The 19,173-nt window shown below is 36.1% G+C and overlaps 1 protein-coding gene across 1 annotated transcript in view; it reads left to right on the forward strand.

The window, feature by feature from the left end:
* Nucleotides 1-8,547, forward strand: part of LOC139149550 (gamma-aminobutyric acid type B receptor subunit 2-like) — an 82,378-nt gene extending 73,831 nt beyond the window's left edge. The window contains exons 16-18 of the mRNA XM_070721365.1: nt 7,219-7,410; nt 7,815-8,001; nt 8,408-8,547. Coding sequence (XP_070577466.1) covers nt 7,219-7,410; nt 7,815-8,001; nt 8,408-8,421 — 393 coding nt within the window. The 3' untranslated portion in view covers nt 8,422-8,547. The remainder of the gene's footprint in view (nt 1-7,218; nt 7,411-7,814; nt 8,002-8,407) is intronic.
* Nucleotides 8,548-19,173: the final 10,626 nt, after the last annotated feature.

A 19,173-nucleotide genomic window follows, 5' to 3' on the forward strand; every position in this document is an offset into this window, starting at 1 on the left:
ATATGGGGAGGAGTACCTCCCCGATGGTGATAAGTGGTGCAGATTACCGTCGCCTAGGTGACTGGCGTATACGCGTGCCAAAAGACACCTATGGTTGATTTCCTGTTGACCAGTCGGATGGCAGAGTTGCAAATACCTGGACTGAACCATTTGGTTTTTTGTGGGTGTCGGTGGTACTTTGACAATATAAGTAAAATGCACATATATTGAGTTTATTGTCTTGTTTATGAGCGGCCAGTATTTCCAACAGCATAAATTATGTGCATTTGCCCTTGAAGGAATAAATAATTTTCGAATAAAACATCGCGAATGTAACTACATTCCTTAAGCTCGACGTACACTTAAGTGCCCCAAAGAACCATGAAATCGCCCGACTTTCGATTGAAGAGATGAGTTTTGCCAAACCGCGTATACAGAAAAAGTGGCAGATGACTTTATTTTTAGAATCATAGACAGTAGAGCGAGATGTAAAAAATGTGAAACAGGCTCCCACCTAACTATCCTAAATGTTTTTGTGTCGAGTTTGTGTTTGATTCGTTTCGAAAATGTGTTCCTACATTCTTATCCGATTGTTTGTGTTAATGAAATGTTTGTTTCGCTTTGGATATTTGTAGAGAAGTTTGGATTAGTGTGTACGGTAATGTTTTGTTTGTGTGGGGAAAGCTTATGGCGAGACGCAGCCGGACCTATGTTGTTACAAAAGTTGATAGAGTCGCCCTTTGACGCTTGCGTTTCGAAACCCGAGTGTGGTTTCTCATCAGTCGCAGTGTAGATTCTTTCCTTAGTTTGTGTTTGTGAAAATTTATTTTAATGCATTTTAGTGGTCTTGCTTTCCGATTAGCGAGGCAAGTATATTAATTTTGGTCACGTTGTGAGTCCGTTTGGTGGTTCGGTTTGTTTGTTCTATATTTCTTTACTTCGGTAAATTTTGTTTTGACTGGTGTGTCTTTTAGATTTTTGCGGAGGTTTGTGAATTTTTAGGCAATAAGTACCACTGCGGGGTACGGATTTTATGTTTATTGGATCAAGATACTTACAAGTATCCTGGTTGATGTGCTTGTTCTCGTACATTTTAATTAATAGTTCATTTACTTTGTTTACTGTTTGTTCTGGCTTGTTGTGTATAATACTGAGTGTTACGTAATTGCCTTTCGCATTCGAGTACGTAATTCGTTTGTGTTTGACAATAACGAAAAACCGACCCTTGTCGAAGGGTTATTTTCCCAAAATTTGTCCAATGTTTGCAAGCTGGTTTATCGCGATTCTTTGGCACGCGACATGTTTTGTTTCCTTGTTTGAAAGGGTATCTCTAGAAGTGCGAGTTTAGAAGCTTCAGATAGCTTTCAAGTTTTTGTTTTTTGTTGTTCGTGGAGTCCAATTTGACTTTTCTTTGAATTGGTGTTGTTGCGATTGTTTGTGTCTCACGATGTAGCGTAGTCACATTATACGACTTTATTTGTTGAAATCCTGAGGTGGTTTTATTCTGTTTGTTTTGTTGGTGTCCGAATGAATTTTAAGGCTTTTGCCTAGTACTATTTTTCGGAGTTTCATAGTTTGAGCGATGATAGGTTGTTGTTGAATTTCATGTTGTTGTCGCTTTTCTTTGGAAATAGCTGATTTATTTCCACGGCCGTGTTTTCTGTTACGTTACTGTGATTGTTTATTTTGTATTTAATGTCGTGTTTCAGTTGTTTGTTATGTGTACGATTTTTGTTATTTCTTTTAAGTGTTTGTGTGTTCTATGTCATCTTATCGTATTTTTGGTAGTTCCTTTTTGGAGTATTTGGTGGCCCTGAGAAGGGCCGCTTGGTATGGGTTTTTGTTAGCGCTTGGCGCGTTTGTTTTGGCGATAAGCCTAGCTTTTTATGCTTCTTTTCGCCGATTCGATGTGCTTGGTGAGTAGGTGTTTGCCGCCTTCTTGTCACTGTGTGTGCTTACATGGACAGTCTGCATAGCCCTTGAATGTGGTCTCGATTTTGATCAAACTTACAATTTAGGAGTATATATCAAAACTGATAAATGATTTATGTGATTACTGTAGCTATAGATAGGCTACATTCAGGACGGGCAGCGACGGGCAGTAATTAGTAGGCAAAACAGGTGGTTTTCACCGTGGGCAGAACTCGGTGCAATGATACTGAACATTAATAGTAAGCCTGTCACCTTGAAGGTAATGCTGTAGGTGAAACAAGGACACACGATGGTACAAACAACACCACAAGTGAAACGTACACACAGACATACACGCGTTCCTACGTTGTGCCCACCCGGGCCACGCGATTAAAATATGACTGATACTGCTGGATAGTGTTAATTGGGTCGGTAAACAGTCAATTAATAGTTTAATTGACTACCTGGGTGATTGGCAGGTCGTGTCCAACGACGCATATGCAAAGCAGGCCAAAAGACAAAAGCCCCCAAAGTTATTGACAGCTGGCCAGGGGTCACCATGAATACGTAATGAAGCTTCACTACGCAGAAACTGCGTAGTCAAGCCCTTCTTAACCGGTCAAACTCTCTCGGCATTTTCCGGCATGCTACAAAGGACATGTCGGTCATATATGACGCATTAGGCAAGCTATTTCTTTGATTTTAAAGTTTTAATATTTTTCTTGGTTATGAAGAAACACTTTTAGTGGCTCAGTTTTTACAAAGGCCTTTGATAATTTGCATAAATTAAATATGGCTGCCATATTAATGCCCCATGGCTTAATAGCTCCTAACATAAATAACGGTTTTGCTATAGTTTTTAGCACTAGGAAATTATCAAGAAGAAACTGTTAAGTCCTTGGACATTTATTTTAAAAAATTTTGATTTTTCTGTGTATGACGACTGTTAATTAATGTTAGTCTTCTGAATGATATATTCTCTTTCTAAATATAACATTGAATTCATCTGTGTGTGGCATTTTCGAAATTTGTAAGGGTCTTTAACACTCTACAGTGTCAAAGCATGTAATCTGTAATGTTTACTGTTAAAAAAGGGTTGTTCAAAATCTTAAGTTTTTAATTTAGACTGAACCCCCTTCTTATGGATGGGTGCATCTTTGTAGGATCCCTTAGATGATAGGCAAGAAGTCATCACACATACCAGCAAAATACAATAAACACAACAAAGCTAAAAACAGAAAAAAATGATATGACCGAAATAAAAAATGTCGTAATACACACAAACTTAGCAATATTACAAACAATGTCAGATTCAAAAAAACTTTCTGGACACACAAACTCAAAAAATCTGAAAACTGCATGCTTTAGCAACGACTTACAATTAATCCAAACACATAATCCAACTATTACCCAATACAAAGAAGTACATCTTGAGTCATTTTTCCAAGTGTCATTTTTCCAGATGTACATGTTTGTATCGTGTAACAGTTGGATTCTGTTGGGCTAATGAGTTGTTTGAATTAATTTTAAGTCTTTGCTAAGCATGCAATTTTCAATTTTTGTGAGTTTGTGTGTTGATCAAGTTTTTAAGAGTCCGACATTGTTTAATTTGTCTGTATTGTGGCATGTGTTATTTGGGTCACATTATTTTATTTTTTTGTGTTGATATTATCTTCGTGAGTTTATTGTATTTTTGCTGTTATATGTGATGACTTCTTGCCTATCGTCTAGGGGGATGTACCAAAGATGCACTCGTCCATAAGGAAGGCGTTCAGTCTAAATTAGAAACTAAATATTTTGTCCACGACTTTTTTAAAACAGTAAACATTGAAGATTACATGTTTTAACACTGTAGAGTATGAAGCACCTATAAAAATCACAAATAATGCCGTACACAGATGAATCCAATGTTATATTCAGAAAGAAATTATTATTAGATGACTAACAATCATAAACGGTTGTCATATTTAGAAATATCACAAATAATTAAAATTGCATGAACTTTCTTACACCTCAATAGTAAACGCACATCAACATATACGTATTTTAATCCGTTCGGAAGTCATATGTAAGTCTACCAAATTTGCTTTAACATTCTTATCAAATAACAATATATTCATGGGGTATTTTAACGAATTCAGGTGTCACAGACACCTATTAAAATAAACTTTTATTCTTAAATGGATCGTTATTGTAAGTAAATTTATTGTATATTTTCTACATTTTTAAAAATAATGTTCAAGGACTTAATGTGGAGCTGCACGTTGCCAACACAGTTTTTTTCGAAGGAATATTTTTCATCTAAGATGACAAGGAAACCCGTACAAACTATTTTGTGAAATGTAATATTTCACTTGAAACAAGAGTAAATCCTCATTCTAAAATGGCATGGGCTGAACGACTGACTCTCAAAAAAGTGCTTAAAATCATGGTTAGCAAAATAAAAATGCCTCTAATTCAAAATGTAAGAATTTTATTGCAAAACAAAATAGTTGTTTTGTTATATAGCATTTAAAAACACAATGTGAATACTTTAGAAAATATGACCCAGCCAGAACAGAGTTATATTCTTTGGAAATCTTGAAATTCAGATAAAGGGAAGCAGGAATTCGGGTGATTTGCATACATTTGCAAACATTATCCCTTCTATATCATACAACTTACGACTGATTGCCAAGCTAAACGGTGAACCTAACCAATTTCTAATCTTGGGTTTACAAAATAATAAAAATTGGAAGAATATTTGCACAATACAGTGCGTTGGTTGCAGTGCCCTTTTGACATTTTTTTCTTGATATTCCTGTTCCTAAAATCTCTACCATAACCTTATTTATATTACAAGCTTTTTGGGCATTAATTTGGCAGCCATATTTAATTTCTGAAATCATCAAAGTATCCTTTAAAAACATTGAACCACAAAAGGTGTTTCTTCATGCTCAAGAATATAATTAAACTTCAAAATGGCTGAAATAGATTGTTCAATACATTTTATGACAGAAAATTTCTTTTGTATTGGATTTATGCAAATTAAAGAAGTGCCAATGCAAATCATTGCACCTCAAACATCATTTGACCATGCCAAAGAAATATACTTTTAACTTTAAAATCACAGAAATAGCTTGTTTAACCCTTTGCCTGCTGTAATTTTTTACACCAAAATTTTAATGCAATATTTTACCGATTTCTGTGAACTTTTCTGTACGGTTTTTTCATAATTTTGGACCAAATGGATATCATTTTTCAGCAGCTACATATTTTATCAAATTTTAGCAAAAAGCAGAAAAATTTACTGTGGTACATTTTATAAAGTTGACAAAAATAGACTTTGGCGCCAAAAGGGTTAATACGTGGTATATGACAGAAATGTCTTTTGTAGGTATGTTGGCCACCATATTGGACTTATGCAAATTAACAAATTATCTATGCAAATCATAGCATCTCGAACATCGTTTGTCCATGCCAAAGAAATATACTTTTAACTTTAAAATCACTGTAATAGCTTGTTTAATACGTGGTATATGACCGAAAATGTATTTTGTAGGAATGTTGGCCGCCATATTGTAATTATGCAAAAAACGAGGTGCCATATGAAACATTATACCTCTAAAATGATTCCCTGAGCCAAATAACTAGTGTCAGACTTTGAAATAACTGAAATAGCTTGTTTAATATGTGATATATAGCCAATTATGTTATTTTGTTGGATTGTTGGCCGCCATATTTGATTTATGCAAATTAGACATATTTCCCCAAGGTGGATTCGAGTAAACTTTTAATATGTTGTTCTGGGTACCTCATTAAAATGCATTCTGAAGAAAAAAATTCTGTTGCAATTTGTGGTGGGTTAGGTGCCAAAATCTCGTAGATTGACTGGACTAAATGAGAATCAATCAATCATATGAATGACGCAAAGCCAAAGAAGGTTAAGTTTGAATTGACTCACCATACGAAATTTATGAAAGACATTGATGCATGAAAAGTGACCATGCGGGACTCGAACCCACACTCCCCGAATACATACATACATACATACATACATACATACATACATACATACATACATACATACATACATACATACATACATACATACATACATACATACATACATACATACATACATACATACATACATACATACATACATACATACATACATACATACATACATACATACATACATACATACATACATCCATCCATCCATCCATCCATCCATCCATCCATCCATCCATCCATCCATCCATCCATCCATCCATCCATCCATCCATCCATACGTACGTACGTACGTACATACGTACATACATACATACATACATACATACATACATACATACATACATACATACATACATACATACATACATACACACACATACATACATACATATATACATACATACATATATATAATAAAATATATATATATATATATATATATATATATGTATGTATGTATGTATGTATGTATGTATGTATGTATGTAGGTATGTATGTATGTATGTATGTATGTATGTATGTATGTATGTGTGTATGTATGTTTGTATGTATATATTTATATATATATGTAATTTGAAAGTTATAGTTTCATATATTAAAGTCATGCGCCCGAAGGCGCGCCGAAAACTGCTTCTGGATGATACAATGGTTTGATGCATTTTATGCAATTATGAGCCCCTGTCTCAATTCAAAAGCGCACTACCATTTCAAAAACATGGTGAGTCCCAATCACCAAAGTCAAAAAACAGGGTGACCCATACTCGGATCCACCGCCCTCCCCCAGGGCTGAAGAAACTTACCAGTCCCTAAGCTTGCCATATGAAGACTACACCGGAGAACATTTTATATTGCAATTTTAAAGGTAAAAATCTTGTCCCTTCAGGTAGAATGCACCTCGGGGACAGATATTCGGATTCTCTAACTTTAACAATTCTTTTCTGATCTACCACTTGTTGGGGTTCATTTTAAAGCTCTTGGTGTAAGAAAACGTTTTACCGTCTTAGTTTTTCGTAAGTCGAAAATTTTGTTTTTTTTCCATAAAAGAGTTAACTTAGGGACAACGGCCAATTTGAATTTCAAATATCGGTACATTTTGGGTAATTTGTTTCTTTTCTTTTTTTGGGGGGTAATTTGGGTAATTTGTATCAAAATTTGCACGTTGACCCCAATTTTTATTCTTGATTTTGAAAGAAGATGGTTTAAAGATAACTTGAGAAAAATTTTAGCAAAAGTTTAAGTCTTTCGCTTTCGAGGCGCATACTACCTTAAAACACCTCCTCTGTGTTTAACCAATGAGTAACCATGACGTCTGTCAACATATCGTGGCAGGTGAAGTACGCTCAACTGAACGACTCTCGCTACATTGGCTTTGCTGTCTACAATGTGACAATACTTTGCTGTGTGGGAGTTCCTACCTCGATGTTTCTTAACCCGAGACAAAAGGACCTGCAGTTCATCCTTGGTTCTTTGTGTATGATTTTCTGTACGACCCTGACTCTCTGCATCGTCTTCGTTCCAAAGGTAAGCTATATCACAAAGTTCAGTGTCACCACAGATGTTATCTGCCCGTGCGAAATCACTTTCATATAAAGCAACCAACTTTTTTTATACATTTGTATAGCGTCTGCGTGGACTATTTTTTGGCTAACGTAGAATGTGCTCAGTAAAGAATATATTGAATTTTGTATCCTCATTGTACAGATTCCCGACATGAATGACTGAATAGAATTTAGGGGCGGTAGATCGAGGAGCTGAGCGCGATGTGAATATCCTACTCTTTAGTTCAATTCACAAAAAAGATGTTGATGCCGTGCCAAACATTTCAGATATTCATATCTTCACAGCTGTCAATCAAAACCAAATACATAGCCGATCTGAACTCAGACGTTCATGGTACACACAAAAAACTGTTCTTTATTTTACAGATACTTGAACATCGCGATTCACAACGATCTGTTGATGATCACCCGCGAAACGTGTTGACTGGCAGCCAGCACACGACCGAGCAGACGATAAGTACTCTCGCCACAGGGTATGTGCACAGCAGTGGCTCTTGCAAGAAAGCCGAGGAAGAGCTAATAAGATTTCGTCAAATGTTCAAGGACAACCGAGGTAATTTACCGGAAAGAATCCGTAGTAACAAAACTCGTAGAGACGACCCACACATCGTCGTAACTACACACCCCTTTACGGCAACTGACTTTGGCGTTGTGCGTTGGCTTGCGGAGTGCAAGTCATGCTCAGGCTAGCAAGAATGCGACTCGTATAGCTTCTCATAAATGCCTTCAGCTTCATTGTAGACCAACAGTACTTTTTCTTGATCAGGACAAGTCGACCTTATGAACAGCAACAAATCTATCGTGATTCCTTCTTCTCAATAGGGACAGGTTTGAGCACTGGACGTGCTGTTCATTATGCTGTTCATGAATTTCCTGGAGTGGTCGAATCATAGAACACGGCCATAGGTCTTGACAGTTTCCCCGTGTCTTACGTCGTCTCTCATTTCTCGTTTTTTCAGGAAACACTGAATGAAGCGCGAGCGTCTATCGACCAGTGGAATCGCCACACCCGCAGATGAGGGTAGCTCCATTGTCCATAATCCGAGCTGGATGAAGCTTTTGGGCGATTTCCACTGTATTTCCGTCCATCCAAGCACTGACAACCCTCACGGCCGATTCGGTTACCCTTCCACATATTCGAACCTTTTCACCTATTTATTCCCCTACAAATCCATAAGCCTTCCTGTGCTCAGATACCTGCATTACTCCTACATATCCACAAATATACGGCTTATAGATCGAACAGACTTGTTACCACTCGAATTACTGTCTGCTTCAACACGGAGTAGCCCATCTATTCATGCCCAATCTGTCCACTCAACATGTCCACGAACGGCGCCTATTAAGTCACTCCATCCATCCACCAAAAGTATCCAGTTACCAACCTACTTACTTCAACACCTGACCACTGATCAACCGATACCGCACTACCTGCAGGATTAACTACCTGCCCATCTACCAATCCCACATATTACCTTGCGTATTACCTGGTGACAACCATATAAATATCACAGTTGAATTTACTGAACTATCAACATATCAAGTAGATTTGTACATTTGCTATGAAGCTTAGTTCTGTCCGGGCACAAACCATGAATCCCATCGTAGAGTGCCCTTGCCCCTGGAATAATTTCTACCCGTCTGCCCATTTGCACTAATCCACTACATTTATCTAGCAAACCTAAATTACGTATAAGCACTTTATCTGCCAAACCTAAATTACGTATAGGCACATTGAAAAATATCACCTTTCTTATCTTACTTGACATTTATCAAATTTTAGTCTTGTGTCTTTGATATACTACGACTCTCGATTACATTATTCATGGTAGTTTGCATCTTGAAGATAGAAAAGACTAAACTTTTTGCTCAAACATTCTTCAAAGAAACTTTCTCAAAGTCAGGAAGAAAAATCGCGGGTCATCGCGCAATTTTTTGTACATACTAGAGAAACAAATCACCCTATTACAACGATATTAGTAATTCAAAATGACCCTTATGGATGAAAATAGATTACCGATTTTCACAAAAATTGAACGGGTGAAAATTTGATTTACCCCATAAGCCTCAAAATCTGCCCCCACAAATGGTACGCCAAGATAATATTGGAAAAGTTCGAGAGTGTTACTATCTGTTCCTGTGGTGCATTTTACCATAAAAAGTCAATTTTTTTGTATTTGTTGATGTATATTAAACTTGTTAGATTCTACCACACAGCAGTATATCGCACATCGATTCCTCGTCTTGGAGGATGATTTGAACCGACACACTTATATGAAACTATTATGTTCAAGCCGACACACATAAAATTTCAAACATGTCAAAAGGATTTACTTTATATACATGTATTAACTAAACTGTGATTGTCAACTTCAGATAAAAAGTCCTATTGTTACTTTGGTGCATTTGCACCCTGTACGTATGGATTTTTACCGATGCGTATATTTTTCTACGTTGATATAATAGGGTAATAGGGCTTTGAAATGACATCCGATTTGAACTTTGAAATTTGATGTAGCTCAAGTCTTTAGCGAATGCCTATGTGTTTCTCATGTAATATTCAATTCTATAACAGACGATATAATGTGTAATTTTTGTCTTCGGACGTATCGCACGTACAACGTTTTGCTTTTCTTTTACACGGGGACACGTTTTCACAGTAGCTGTATTCGAAGTCGGAGTTCTTGTAGTCATGATCACAGTCAACCAGTATCAACAGTGGAAACATTCTCAGCCAATAGAACTGCACAGACCGATGGGCAATCTAAATGGCTTCACCGTTACAAAATTGAACTGTTGGTATTCACTCTCGTTTGCCGAGAGAGGGTCACTGTAAACCCGAGATATAACATTAATCTGTGGTGTTAATTCATGCAGGGCTAGTTTACCTACCATGTGATTTATGTCCGTTAAAGGAAAACCGTCGTCGGAACTGCGCCTGTGCGAGTTTCTTGTTTACAAACAATGTACTTCGTGTAGGATATCTAGATGCACCTCATCATCATAGCTGCAAAATTAAAATTATACGATGTAGATTATGACAGACATATTTTTCCTTTCCCTAAATCACTATCGTACACTGGATACGGTGTTTACATTGGTCGTATGGGTCCCATATGACCTTTGAGTAGTTCCGACGACTATATCCCTTTAATGTACAAACTGCCCTTACATCTTCTCTTGTCGTTTTAATCTAAGTTTAGGATGACACACTAACATATTATAAACCTGTGGTGTTAATTAATGTAAGTTCAGTTTATCTACCACATAATTTATGTCAATTGATATACAAAATGCCTTTACACCTTCGCTGGTCGTTTTAGTCTATTTCAGGACAACACATTCAATGCTCAGCTAATAAGCTAATAAGTTCGTTACTGTCTGTTTCGCGTGGAAAGTGATATCATTGTTTTCACCGTAGTATAATGACTAGTCTGTTTCCAAAATGTGTACAAAGCACGACTCATAGATGTAGTATCATCTGGAATTATGCAGTCAACGGGTCTCCCTGGCGTGTTTTTTGGGAAAACGTAGGCTACAACATTGCAGCTAACGTACTGTAACTTGTAAATCATCATTTGAAGTAATTTCTGATATACCGCATCAATCTGCTACGTGTATATCAACGACGCCCTCTGGTGGTGGTAAACGTGAGAAGTAACAATGACAGATCAGTTCAACCATCACGGCACAACAAAAACGTTAACAGATAGAGACATTAATCCCTTTCATAAAATCTTTTGGGGTTGTAAAACATTAGATATGAAATTAAACAAAACATTTACGAGATATTCGTTTAAAATGTACTTTTTGTACACTTCGAAGCTAATTTACAGCAGGTGTGTGTTTAAGCTGACATTGACAATGATGAAATAAAGATTTTATTCGCACAATTGTAAATAGCGTCCCCATGTTTTATTACAAACAAACTTGAACAGCTATTGTTCTGAGCACTGATTCGACTCTTTTAGATTTATTCAACATGGTCAAAATTCAAGTTTAATTTCATCACTAGACATCGCCGCTATTTTCAGATGTCAGTGTCGAGTGAGAAACAGAGACGTCTTGAATCATAGCAGAGCAGTTTATCCAATTGCCAAAATCATTAAAGGTGCGATATAGTTATTCGAATTTTCAAATATCTAATACAAATCGTATCGGACTGACTTTGACAGGTTAGTTCTATACAGCTATCTTATCTCATCTTTTCCGGAAAAATAGTGTTGAGGAGAAAGGATGAAATTTTGTAGTTTGAAATTATCCCGATGGCAATATTTTAGAAGAGGCAAATATGGTGTCAAGGTCAACTTTCTACCACGTGATCAATTTATAAACAATGTTTCGGTATAACCTCTTACCAAGTATCTACTTTCTCCTAGAATTCATTTTCACCAAAATAAGTAGTACGGAGGCAAGAATTAGTCAAATTTAGCAACGTCACAGCTACATCATTGGTGGCTTTCGCAATGTTCCGCAAAAACTGCGCAACAGTCACCTATGACCTTTTGGTGATAATTGGTTGATTTTACTGATTTGTGAAACTCTTTATGCTGAAAACTTCAAGTCTTTACATTCCGTGTTCGTCAATTTGATGACGAAGACCTTGTGAAATATGAATTTCTCATATGAAGGTATATTTTTCTCAGCCCGTTGAGCATCATGTTTATTGAAAGTTTGTAATTCCGTAGAATTTGGAATGTTTTCTGTATAGTCAATGTAACATTTCAAAATTCTGTAACCGCAAGCTTTCAAGCGGACTTGAAAAAGTATAGATTTGTAGAATCCATCATTAGCATTCTTGTCATATTTTAGCCAATAATTGCACAATAATTGCACGAAATAAAATGTCGTACTCTGACTGCAGTTCTAAAAGGAAAACGGACGCTGAAAAATCATGGTTTAGCTGTACAAACTACTAAATATGAAATTCAATATATTCGTGCAAGGCAACACATAATTTACCTTATACGTTATTGCACGTGGTTTCTTTTGAACTGCAGTGCCTAGGAATTCCGTATTTCGCTATTTATTGTCGTGGAATGCAACACAAATGTACTCTTAGCATAACACGGTGAGGTTGCAAATTTTTGGTAAACAATACTACAATCTACTCATGGACTCAATATCCCTACACCTCACTATAGAATGATTAGAAAGAAAAACCAACGCACAGAATAGAAAATCGACAAACGCAAACGAACGTACCAAGACAAACCACTAAGTAAGAGCCATGAACAAATGATAAACTAACTTAAACGTATGCAACGAAAGAAATAGTGGGAGCTTCAGAATTCTCTTGAATCCGAGAACCCGAAGTTATCAGACTGAGCATAATATAAATATGGTGTCTTTAGTGGTGGAACTAGAAGTGAAGGAAGAATTCACTGCTGTCTCTTCAAACAGAGTTTTAATTTTCTTGATTTTTGTTGTTAGTTTTCTTATTTCTATAAAAGTGAAATACATACTTTCTTGATTTTCCATAATACTTTTAAGCATCCACTTACTCGACGGAAAAGGGGATCATGTTTCTCTGGATGAAGTAGTCGATCGTTTTGGTTCAAGGGTGCTTCTTGCGACATTCGATTGCCTCACAGCGTAGATTTATATTTAATGAATATATTTTGATATTATGTTGATAAAAAAACCCCAAAACACATGTATGTCATAGGCTAGAAAACATGTCACGTTTGCATAATTGATTCAGGGACATTTGTTTCGTAATTCCGAAGCTGATGTTCAGTATTCATAACAATACATTCACAGGCGTGAAGTAACAGTTACTGGTGGCTTTGTACAATGACAACTTAAAAAAAAAAACCAAATTTACAAGATGAACGACAAGACAGGTAGTTATAATTTCCAGATGATTTAATATTGCTTATTGAGTAAACACAATTATGTTTGAAATCAGCTGTTTCTCATAAACACTCGAATACTCTCTTTCAATAGTAGATAGAGACAATGTGTCATACTGCATAGTCACAAAGGTGAAGAATATTACTGCGATTTGGCAAGCATGACTGCCAGCTGGATGGGAGATTCAGCTCAGAGGTTCCGGATGGGTATGGTGGGGGATATTGTGATACATTGAAGGTAATTACGTGGAACTACTGACATAAAAAGAGAGTTATCTAGATTACAATGCTCTTTAACATACATAATAACTTTTGGAAATAAAATGAACCGAACGCTGCTCTTATAATTCCACAATTGAAAAGAGATGGTAGGTTACAAACATTGCACCATATCAAAAGTACCACTAAAATTGCACATGCACATTTTTAAAACGCAACATAAAAAATGTTCACATTTTTAAAGTGCCATGAACAACTACAAACACCAATATTAATGATACTTTTCTGAGACAGATTATGCTGCTGATCTATTTGAATTGATAGCTTGTTGTAAAAGCACAGACCCTGCAAAGTAAGTATGTGCAAAATCATATGTATGCATAAGGGAGTAAACTGTAGTAGGTGTTTTATCAATCTTAAAAATATATTTTGAGTCAGAAAGATAGAACAAAAGAAACATTGCCACCATACGTATAGGATAAAGCCCGAGTACTCGGGCTCTTCTGGTATATAAAGTCCAACCCAACGATAAAATGTCGAGGCCGCAGGCCGAGACATTTTATCGTAGGGTTGGACTTTATATACCAGAAGAGCCCGAGTACTAGGGTTTTATCTGACTTAAAAACTATCGCCCCTAACTGATATGTTTTCGTTTTCAATGTGTTTACGTCAACCGTCCCTTTTGTCAATGTAACATGTTTAGGATATGAATTAAAACTTTTATTTGTGAAATAGCCTTCTAATGTAATGGAACATCCTATAAATGCCCTAGGGCACATTATATAAATGCCCTAGGGCACAGCAGATTTTGTGTTGCAGCTGGTTTCCGCTGTGTTACCAAATTTGAATATTAAAACGTACCAGATGTCTACAGAATATGACATGTTCACTTTTGATTGGACAGTACTTTACTACGGCGCTGTCATTCGTTTTCTGGAATTTGGTGACCAAGGCTTTACGAGTAATAAAACACCCTGAATTGAGCACTCTGATTGGTCAATCAACAGTAGATAGTTTTTAACATATGTTAGGGTATTTCAACTTCACTACAGATCCAATGATTTGATTCATTTAAACACACAAATAAAAGAACGAAATTTATTAAAAGTTCCAAGCTAGGTAATCAGGTAATAGAAAGGTAAATGAAAATATCAGTCAAATGGTTGTGCTATTTGAATGTGCTTCTTAATAAACAATGTCGATCACTTAGCAATTGAAAATTACTGTTCATGTCCTTGTTGTCGGTTAACATACATAGTTAATGAGTATCTATACATAAAAAGGCATGTTCACTGTTATGATATGATGATAAACATCATGAGGAAGAAAATGCAAGACTTTAATCGTTTAGGTTCAAATGCTTGCATTCAGTTATAAACATCCACAATCATATAAAAAGGAAATTACTTGCCCCGAAGACTTAGCCAAAGATGGAAGCAACTATCGATGACGTTTTTCATGGGTAATTGCTAAGGTATTATTGTGAATTTTCCCTTTTACATTTGAATTGTTAAATGAACTCATTAATGAGATCGATTAGTGGTGTTCTGCCCATTTCTTAAATATTTCTTTCAGCAACTCAGTATTGTTTATCGCTATGAGCCTTTCTTCTCCAAATGAAGGAATATATCCATGGCAGTCTTCATTCCTTCTGCATCATGAATTGTAATTTGGTGGTCCATCAACAAGCCGAGCATTTTCTCTACATCTGTTTTATTCAGTTTATCCGACAGTCGATTGTACAGTTTCCTAAGTGGATCTATAGCTACAAGAAAAGGATAAGATACATGTCATTACAGGTGACTTGTTTTCTATTGATAATGTACTTTCAGCGGATATCGAGGAATTTGAAATGACCGTTTTTGTCTGTTTGTTTTTCTGTTGAAGAGTTATTATTAGTTTCCGTTTTACATAAAGTAAGAATGTCCAGGTTGGTTAGCCTCAGCCGAGCAACTGTATCGTCTATCCATTCCTCAACCTCTAGGGTGCCATAACTATCACCAGGGTCAATATCGATGTGTGTATGCATATCTCAGTGTCGACAGGGAAGAATGTTTCTACAAAATGTCATAAAAAGATTATTGGTATAAGCGTGTCAGAAATTCCCCGAATAGATTGTTAATTGATTGTTAAACGCGATGATCTTATCTTATTTGTGTATCTTTTTGTTGTGTATTCTTGTGTTCAATTGTAAAATGAACTACTGATAACAGGAAGCATGCTATCACTGAGGGAAGTGATTTGTCTAGATACACGCATTTTGTGTGGTACACAGTTAACTGTTCTGGAAACTAAGCAGCGTCACGTATTCTACTGCACCGTTTACAGAAATAGGAAAGAAAGGGATTAACTTGGAAAGCTTACGTTAATTCTGAAACGTTTGCGAACAAGTCAATACGTACAACAAACAAAGTAAGTTACCCGATTACTGAAACAGAACTTACTACATTTTTCCTGATTTTCGTCTTTTGGTGGTGTACTCGGACATTGTTCATGCTTAGGTCCTGAAACGAAAATTAACGGATCATACTGAAAGTTGACTCTCTCTCTCTCTCTCTCTCTCTCCCTCCTCTCTCTCTCTCTCTCTCTCTCCTCTCTCTCTCTCTCTCTCTCTCTCTCTCTCTCTCTCTCTCTCTCTCTTCCTTTTTATACATAAAAACGAAAAATTATAAAATGGCTGTCATGGTCTTTTTTCGTCTTTTATTGAATTAGAAACAATAGTCAAGTGAAGTTTCCGTTTAAAACGGTGCAAATATTCATAACTTCTCACTAATGATTACTAATATTTATGGTGTGGTCATTTTACTCAGCCAAAGTATACGACCGATAGAGTTATCGGACATGACTTGTTCTGTTGCTTTGCCTACATTACCTAACATTTTGGGAATGCAAGAGTAGGGTTTGGAAGTGGGAGACCGCATTCGGTCAATCATAAGCAAATAGATACAAAGCGGCAAGAATTTGTGATTAAACGGACAAGGTCACCAACTGGTAACATTTTTGGCTATTTTTGTCGATGTAACAGTCAATTTGCAGACTTTTTAATTCATCGACTGTATATGCCGAATCATTAACTGCTACAGCTAAACTCAATCGCTTTCCATTACCTTGACAAAAATTGTCATTGATATACTCATTTGATAATAAATTTTATGAATCAGAATACAGGTCTAACATCAGCTGTTTCTACCGAAACTCTTATCCATTTTAAAACATCTTAGTACACCTGAATTGTATTGTTTGCCTAAATGACGATGTAAAAAAGCTAAACTATCACTCTTGAAGGAAACTACAATGCCTCTATGCATATAACTTTATCATTTTGCTTAAATTAATGTATACATTAACCACGCTCTATAGACCATGGCTAGTCTTTCAATAGATAAATCTTCAGAGCAAAATGTAGGTTTTTATCAAGTTTAATCCGTTTTAATTTATACAAACAGAAAGACAGACGCGTTTTTGCCACGAGAGGAATTGCTTCTATTTTCTATTTTACTTACCCGTACCCTCGCTTTTGGGACTTTCCTTCTGCATGGAGAGAAATAATTTGATTACATATTTGTTAAACATATTAAATATTATTATAATATATATATATATATATATATATATATATATATATATATATATATATAATATATATATATATATATATATATATATATAAATTTGTTTGTTTAGTTTCCACCAAAACTTTATTTCAATCAGGAAATTTTATACCATCTTTTTCTTAATGCACATTTGCATTTCAATGAAGGTCCACAAGGTACATTTTGTTAAGTAAATTCAAAAAAAATCTTCTCGTGAAAAGGAGACAGTTTTTTCTGAAAATATCACTGACAGCTTATTTTTTAAATACCGACGATTAACATATTAAAACATTTGACGTGGCATAGGCACCCACTCTAAACAAGACAGCCTTTTCAGAAATTCGCTGATATCTATGTGGTACCCTAATATAGAATTTCAACCCTTTTTTAATAATGTTCAAAGAAACGCATTTTTTCAGACAAGTGTTCATGGTGTTGTTAATCAGCAATGCATTTCTTCCTGTAAAACAGATAATGTCCAAAACAATTCTCATTGCAAAAAGTATTCAGATACAAATTATTAGCATCACCACATCCATGTGGCCTTTTATAAGAAAGATCATGTAAAAAATATAAAGCTTGATATCACATCAATTCTGACTACTTACAATCTGTGTAATTGAGAGAGAGAGAGAGAGAGAGAGAGAGAGAGGAGAGAGAGAGAGAGAGAGAGAGAGAGAGAGAGAGACTTTAGCTTCAGCAATTGCATTAAAGCAATGGTCCTCAACTGTTCGTAATTGTATTTACCGCAAACAAAAATGCATCTCCTTTTAAAGAAATACCGAATCCAGTATAAACAAAGCACGGGATAAAACAGGTGATGTAATCTGAAACCGTTTATTTATAGTGAACTTGAAAAAAATCGCCTTCATCATGTACGAACTGCATCTGCTTGATATTCAATCGATGGTAATTACTCACCTCCTGTGTTATCATTTTATAATGAGAGAGAGAGAGAGAGAGAGAGAGAGAGAGAGAGAGAGAGAGAGAGAGAGAGAGAGAGAGAGAGAGAGAGAGAGAGAGAGTTTACATTGACGAGCACACGAAGATCGACGCATAATAGGTCCGACGCACCGAAAATGATGACATAGACGCGGATTGTCGTGACGTAGAACGACCAGAGAATAAATTCCGTATTTTTTGTTCGAAGACGACAAACTTGGCTTGTGTATTTGATAATACTATTCATACGCTTACTCTTGCTAGACAACAAGACATTGTACATTTATTAACAAAAGTATGATGAGAAGTTCTATCGCATAAGCTCACAATGTTATCCGAAAATATTTTGAAAGTTAGGATGTTCAGACGCATTCTATGTTTTGCTTGAAGATGAATCATTCTAATTACTCACAAGGTCTCCGAGTGCCTGTCGACCAAAGTATAAACAAATGGTCAGAGAGAGAGAGAGAGAGAGAGAGAGAGAGAGAGAGAGAGAGAGAGAGAGAGAGAGAGAGAGAGAGGGAGAGTAGGTTTGTGTTCGTAAATGTGTAATAGAAATACTCAATGAATGTTGCCTGATATTGTTCAGTTCAGCGGTGCATTTATCTTTAACATGAATATGGGTATGCAACGTGTGTCTCTGATTCATTTGAACTTCAGCTCTGCGAGAGGTCACAATCAAAATGCAACGACGTAACCAGGTCGTGAACCACCTTTTCTGAGGTAGAGATGTTGGCGAATTGTTTTTGTAATTACTCACCGACTGTGTATGGTGAGAGAGAGAGAGAGAGAGAGAGAGAGAGAGAGAGAGAGAGAGAGAGAGAGAGAGAGAGAGAGAGATTAAATCTTAGTCTTCGACGTCTAAAGTTTCCATTATTTTCAGTCTAGGCAATGTTAACTTTTTATTTAGTATTAAGTTATTGATATTTGTATTGTCTACAGTATTAATATAATGTTCTATGCTTTTAGACACTTTAGTCGTCGTAAAAACACTAGTTGGAGGTAACTACCAAGACCATTTTGCCAAATTACCATGAACTCCTTGTCAAAAGTTGTCGGTTGCGTGGGGATTTATCTCTGGCGATATTGGTTTGCCTAGATTTAGACAGTTGCATA

This window comes from Ptychodera flava, chromosome 14, assembly GCF_041260155.1.
Source record: "Ptychodera flava strain L36383 chromosome 14, AS_Pfla_20210202, whole genome shotgun sequence".
In the NCBI taxonomy this organism is placed as follows: domain Eukaryota; kingdom Metazoa; phylum Hemichordata; class Enteropneusta; family Ptychoderidae; genus Ptychodera; species Ptychodera flava.